This window comes from Poecilia formosa, unplaced genomic scaffold (genome assembly GCF_000485575.1).
Source record: "Poecilia formosa unplaced genomic scaffold, Poecilia_formosa-5.1.2 Scaffold441, whole genome shotgun sequence".
NCBI lineage: Eukaryota > Metazoa > Chordata > Actinopteri > Cyprinodontiformes > Poeciliidae > Poecilia > Poecilia formosa.
The window spans coordinates 284,976-291,910 of NW_006800380.1; the positions used below are offsets into that span (position 1 = coordinate 284,976).

General features: G+C 41.2%; 1 protein-coding gene and 1 long non-coding RNA gene across 4 annotated transcripts in view; one reads left to right on the forward strand and one right to left on the reverse strand.

The window, feature by feature from the left end:
• The window catches only part of LOC107833747 (uncharacterized), a 22,065-nt gene that overhangs the window by 3,103 nt on the left and 12,027 nt on the right, over window positions 1-6,935 (forward strand). Inside the window, exon 2 of the long non-coding RNA XR_001659515.1 lies at window positions 840-842. This is a non-coding gene — a long non-coding RNA (uncharacterized LOC107833747). The remainder of the gene's footprint in view (window positions 1-839; window positions 843-6,935) is intronic.
• fam151b (family with sequence similarity 151 member B) overlaps window positions 1,863-6,935 on the reverse strand; it is an 87,461-nt gene continuing 82,388 nt past the window's right edge. The window contains exons 5-6 of one of the 3 annotated variants that reach the window (XM_007577438.2): window positions 2,880-3,015; window positions 1,863-2,645 (exon numbers count right to left, since the gene is read on the reverse strand). In XM_007577438.2, the coding sequence (XP_007577500.1) occupies window positions 2,504-2,645; window positions 2,880-3,015 (278 nt within the window). In that variant the 3' untranslated portion in view covers window positions 1,863-2,503. The other 2 variants (XM_016663747.1, XM_016663748.1) reach the window with 2 other exon arrangements.

Sequence of the window (6,935 nt, forward strand, 5' to 3'; positions counted from 1 at the left end):
ACACACACACACACATATACATACGTGTGTGTGTGTAACTGTGGAGAAATTGCATTTGGTGCAGGTTGAGTTCAGCAGTCTGACGGCTGAAGGGAAGAAACTGTTCCTCAGCCTGGTGGTTTTGCTTTGGATGCTCCTCAGCCTCCTGCCTGAGGGGAGTGGCTGGAACAGTCTTTGTGCAGGATGGATGGAGTCCTTCATGATGAGGAGCATCCTCCTCCTGCATCGTGCTGTATAGAGGTCCATGATGGAGGAAAGGCTGCTCCCCATAGTCCTCTGTGCAGCCTTGACCAACCTCTGCAGAGCCATCCTCTTAGCAGCGGTGCAGTTGCCATGCCACACGGTGATGCAGGTGCAGAGAACACTCTCCACCACACAACAATAAAAGCTCCTCAGGACTGAGCTCCCAAGTCCAGCTCTCTGCGGCTTCCTGAGGAAGTAGACACTGGTGGGCTTTCCTGACCAGATAGGAGGTGTTGGTACTCCAGGTGAGGTCACTGGATATGTGCACACCCAGATACCTGTACCTGGAAACCATCTCCACAGCTGCTCCTCCGATGTACAGGGGCTGAAGAGGATTCGTGTCCTTTCTGAAATCCACCACCATCTCCTTGGTCTTCTTCACGCTGATGCAGAGGTTTTTTTTTTTTGCATCAGCACCACTGCTCCAGGTGTTCCACCTCTTCTCTGTATTTGGACTCATCAGTGTTCGTGATGCGTCCCACTACTGCTGTGTTGTCTGCAAACTTCACAATATGACAGCTGGGGTGTCTTGCCGAGCAGTCATGTGTCAGCAGAGTGAGGAGGAGGTGGCTGAGCGCAGGGTGATGGAGGAGGAGAAGGTGTTGTGGATCCTGACTGTCTGAGGTCTGCTGGTCAGGAAGTCCAGAATCCAGTTCCCCAGTGTGGAACTCAGTCCAAGAGAGGAGAGCTTCTGCACCAGGGATGATGGTGTTGAAAGCTGAGGAGAAATCCAGGAAGAGCAGACAGGAGAGTAGTAGGAGTTCATGGGTGAGGGCTATGTGGATCACCGATGAAATGGCGTCAGCAGTGGTTCTTCCTGATGGGGGTCCACAGTGACGTTGATGGAGTCCTTGATGTGGATCATGACTAGCCTCTCAAAGCACTTCATGACTCTGATGTTAAGGATATAAGGCCGGTAGTCATTCAGGCTTGTCACTGTGGAGCACTTGGGGACAGGGATGATGGTGGCGGTCTTTAAACAGGTATGCAGAAAAGACAGTGAGGTGTTGAAGATGTCTACCAACACATCAGACAGCTGATATGCACATATACATTACACCTCATATACTTGTGTAACCTCATTACACAAGTACATGAGGAGAGCATACTACCAAGTGTGAATAATGTATATTGTATTGTACATAAGGTACCTGGAGATCTATATTTCTAACAGGCTGAAAAACGCAATAAAATTGTATTGCATTACTGAAAGTAATCAAAAAGAATCTCAAAATGAGGAAAACTATCACCATTTCTCTTATGAGTGCCTGCAATTCTCTAAAATAAACCACATTTTCTCCATGATACCAGGTAATCTACTCCAGACTTGGATAAAAGTTTGACTGAAGCATCTCAAGACTTTTAGGGACAAACAAATCTTCAAGCACGAGTTTTAAAAAAGTACAGTAGTCTTTTTATCTTGCAATAACATATGTGGACAAAAAAAACAAACCATCTATGTTAACAGAAGACACGAACCAGATAAATCTTTTAGCATCATTCAAAAATTCAAATGAGAATATATGCTCTCTGAAAAACATTATCTTCTCTGGTGACCTTCACATTCTGGCAGCCAGGCTCACTGTGAGAAGGTTTGTTCAGCCAGATAAACGAAGAACTGACACTATTTAAAAAAGTTTTATTCACAAGAATAAAAAAAAGTTTTACATAAACACTTTTACAGATGTCATCCATATTAGTAAAGTTTATTTGTACAGTACATTTCAACAACAGGAATTGCAAAGTACATTACATGATAAAACATGACACAACACTAACTGTAATGTGAATTTTACCCAACTCAGAACAAAAAAAAAATTAAACTATTGAGCAGATGTAGTGGGTGGGTTAGTGCTTACGAAAAACTTCAGCTTAGAATAAGGTAGGAGCATCTTCATATCAATTATGGGAAAGCAGCCAGAATGAGCAGCAATAGTTCTTTCTCTGTGCTCCGGAAAACTTTGTTTCATTTTGAAATTTTAATGAAAAATACCCAGTTTAGGAGGATTATGCAACACCTTTTCCAGAGCAAAACAGGATTTGCTCTGGAAAAAGGCTGACAGATATCCCTGTGTAACTAGTTTAATAATGCTTCTTTCTACAACAATCTAATGTTGTAGATTGCCCTTCAACACTACAGTGTTGTCCATAATTTTTATAATTTTTATTTCATATAATGTGAGCAAAGACAAATGTATCTTCCCTCTCCCAATCTGTACAGAGCAGCAGGCAGTCTGTTGTGAGGTTTAGGAAACGGCAGTCATGACATCACCAAGAGTTCTGTTATTTGAGAGTTCGGCAGGTCATAATAGATTCTGCTCACATCAAAACTTTTTCTGTATAGTTTTAAGTCCTGTGGAGCAAATTCATCATGTTGGCCTGTCCACACTGTGAGCGTGTACCTGTGCAGGAAAGATGGGTGTTAGCAACATCAGGTGAAGAGTCGCTGGCAGGATTTCTAATGATGTGCAAAGAATGAAGATGTTTAAGAAATTTTGTCAGACAAACTTCAGCCACTTTTCCTCCAAATCCTCAGAGCAGAACTCCAGCCTCTGCTTTCAGGCAGACAGCGACAGGTGTACTGGCCAGACTAACCACCAGCTTACCATGTTCTTTGTGTGCGTGCGTGTAATCACCTGTCTGACTGTTGCAGCAGCCAAGATAGCTGGGAGAAGGACTGAGCCAGCAGCGCAGCACGAACCGGGAAGGTGACAGGATGTTTCAGATCTCTGCTCTTCTCCTCCATGGCATGCACCATGTCCCAGCTGTAACCTGGACAATCCCAGCACAAACAACACCATTTAATCTCCTGGCCAGAGAGCTAATTGTGTTTCTAACATCTAATCAAAGCCACAATGAATATTAAGCACACTGATGAAACAACAATTTAATGGATTTTCTATTTAGCTAAGCTGTCATAACATCAACATGGCCTGAATGTTTTCCTGCTGTTTGCAATCCTCATTCTTTCCCTGTTAAATGTTGACCAAATCTCTTCCTTCAAGACTGAGAAAATAGAGTCTGCCAGAGTCAGGAAAAGATGGAAACATTTTGGAATAATGAACTACATCAGACAGTTAAATCCAAATTTCAATCAGGTACCAGTACAGGCCTTAAACTTGCTGTATAATGGGACAATAAACATTGTGGTATCTCTGATATCAGCTCAAATATCTCCTCCTTGTAGCTTTGCAGATCTAGTTTAAACAAAGCTTCCATTTAGTTTCTGTTAATAAAAAAGTGGCTGAACTCATCTCAACATTTACTTCCTGACAACAGTATACCCATCATACTTCCGTTTCAAACCTCTTTCAATTTCCTGGCTTAAGCTTCTAGAACAGTGTTTCTCAACCTTTTTCGGGCCAGCGCCCCCCTAGCCTTTATCCAGGTCCCTCACCGCCTCCCACTTTTATTTTTCAGTGGAAAAAAAAAAGTTCCAGGTCCTTTTAATGCCATACAAATATGAGACAGAAACATGTATTATATCTTTATAATATAATCCATGTTAGACATGTCTATTGATTTATAGATTAATAGTTTTACTGGACAGAAATTACAAAGAACAAATCTGGTTCTTAATCAAATCCTAATGAGTCAAATTGAAAGTGTCATGGAGTCATCAGCCTCATGACATTAACACTGACATGAAAAATAATATTGAAGAAATAAATATATCAAATCTAATTAAAAACATAAATAAGTGATAAGTTATTTACTATTATGGTCTGTAAGATATATTTATTCTCAGTACTAAATATGGTCTCAACAAACCCATGGCACTTCAACAATATTATTTTACCTTTTATCTGGAAATAGTGTCTGTTTATTTTCACCATACAGTCCTCTACTTTATTTATAAAGCACTTTAAAACACAACATAACAATAAAAAAAAACAACTTACAATTTAAAAACAAACAAAATAACCTTTAAAAATAACCTGAAAAGGAACCAAACTCATGAATAGTGGATAAGATAGCTGGTATTGAGATGTCAGGTTTTGTTACAAATAAGAGAATATTGTCTGCATATAACGCTATTTTATGGATTTTACCGCCAATCATCACACCATGCACATTTTGTTGTGATCTTATAACCGCTGCTAGGGGCTCCAGCGCAAGAGCGAACAGAAGTGGGGATAGAGGGCAACCCTGTCAGGTTCCCCTATGTATTGTAAAAGATGGAGATTGAACACCATTAGTCATGACACAGGCTGATGGGGAACTGTAAAGTATCTTAATCCATTTCAGAAAGTCACCCCCTATCCCGAATCTCTCCAAAACATTAAATAAGTACTTCCACGCAATCCTGTCACGCAAATCCTCTACAGTTCGTTTGGCTTGAGTACTGAATTACGTTAAGTAATCTCCTCATATTTGTGAAGGAGAAACGATTTTGTATGAACCCAGTCTGATCTGGGTTTGTTAAGAAAGTCAGCAGCTTCTCCAGTCTCGTTGCAAGCAATTTAGAGAGCAGCTTACTATCTACCCCGATAAGACTAATAGGTCTATATGAGCCACAGATGTCTGGTGGTTTATCTTTTTTGAGGATAAGGTTGATGTTCGCCAGGTTACGAGTTGGTGGCAAGCCTCCATGCCCAAACGAGTGCACAAACATTTCAGTAAGTGGTCCTACCACCAGGTGGCTTAGTTTCTTATAGAATTCTGGACAGAAACCATCAGGTCCAGGAGCTTTTCCACCCTTAAGGGAGGCAATGGACTCTCTGACTTCTATCAGAGAGATTGGAGCACCTAAGACTTCTTGTTGTTCCTCTGTCAGGCGAGGGAGAGTCACACCACTTAAGAATTCCGTTATTTTAACATCAGATGAATTGCATTCAGATGAATACAGTTTTTGATAGAATTCCCTCATAACCCTATTGATATTTGTCGTTTTATGATGTCTGTCCCGGTTGTCGTCTTGTAATGATGGAATTGTGTTTGCTTCCATTCTGCCTTTTGTCAGCCTTGTTAGTAGCCATCCCGGTTTGTTCCCTGACTGATATAATCTGTGTTTAGCAAAGAAAATGGTTGATTCTGCTTGTTGTTTTGTTAGTAATTGATTTAAAGCTGAGCGAGCTGCTTCTAATTTTTTAGACAGTGCTGTAGAGGGTGTATTTTTAAATTGCAACTCTGTTTGTTGTACTATTCCTTCTAAGTGTAATTGTTCTTTGATGGCAGCTTTTTTCTGAGCTGTGGTATATGAAATGACACATCCCCTAATAAAAGCTTTTGCTGTCTCCCAGAGTAACGAAGGGTTGACATCTGGGGTCTTATTAGTATCCATAAAGAAATTCCACTGATCTGTAATATAGTCAACAAAAGATGGGTAGCTCAGTAAAGAGGGATTCATCCTCCAGTGGTGAGAAGCAGGATCAGCATAAGGGGGGCTAATGCATAAAATAACAGGAGATTGATCGGAAATTGTACATGTGCTAATCGAACAGTTTCTAACTCGATCCAGTACCATTCTTGAAGATAAAAAGAAATCAATCCAAGAGAACGTTTGATGGGGTTGAGAAAAAAAGTATAATCTCTCTCTCTCTAGGGTTAGTGACTCTCCAGGTGTCATATAGTTCTAAGTCTTGGAATAACTCTCGTAAACTCAGACTTTTTCTTGAAGTTGTAGTAGATCTAGGAGGAGACTGGTCAATGTCTTGGTCGTGAATATAATTAAAATCCCCTACAACTACTATATACGGTGTGTGTACCAAAGCAATGTCCAACAGAAGTTTGGGGAAAAAAGTAGCCTCGTATATATTTGGACCATATATGCAACCTATTAAGATGTGTTCTCCACAGTGTTGTGGTACTCGAAATTGGTCTTGGTCTCGAGACCGGTCTTAAGACCATTTTTTGATGGTCTCGGTCTCGTCTCAGACTCGACCACATTTGGTCTCGGTCTTGTCTCGGTCTCGGGCGCTGAGGACTCGGCATTTTATTTCAAGACCAGTCGAGACCACAACTGTGAAAATACCACTAAACGTACAGCATACTGTCCAGTTTATTTGTTAACATCTTTGTTTTCAGTGGATGCAAAACGCACCAATTAAAATCCAAGCAACTACGTGTTTCTCCCCCTCCCCCTCCTCCACCCCTCTCCACCTTTGCATGTGGCGCTCTGAGACATGCGCAGTGGTTTTCTCTCAGCGGCAGAAAATGTTTGTCTAATCGTCAGTAATGGAATATCACTGCATAAATCATAACAAATCCAATGGCCACAGCTAACTCAGCAGTGCTTCGCTTTCACAGACGGTGGAGACAACGTCTAACGTCTAACTTTTTTCATCACTTAGAAAAGTAGCTCAAAGAAGGTAAGATCCGTTGACGTGATGTTAGCAAAGCTAGCGGTATAGACACACATAAGCATTGTGATGAAAAAAAGTTGTCACTGACTGCGCTGAATTATTGTGCGGAGATGTTGACTGATTTGTCGCATACTATATGGGACAACGGCGCTGCGTCCAAAAGTCTGCAATATAGTGATGTGACATTCAGGAACAGTACGATTCATCTGCTCGTCTCTTTACTTATTAGATAGGACTGGAGTGTCACTGAGAGCCGTTGTTCTATCAGATAGCCATACGTTGTCAGAATAGCATACATGCAGTGAGTACCATGCCTGCGCATGCGCATTAAGAAGTCCGACCGTCAGAGGAGTTGTCAGTTCACCATACACAGCAAGATATGACAAA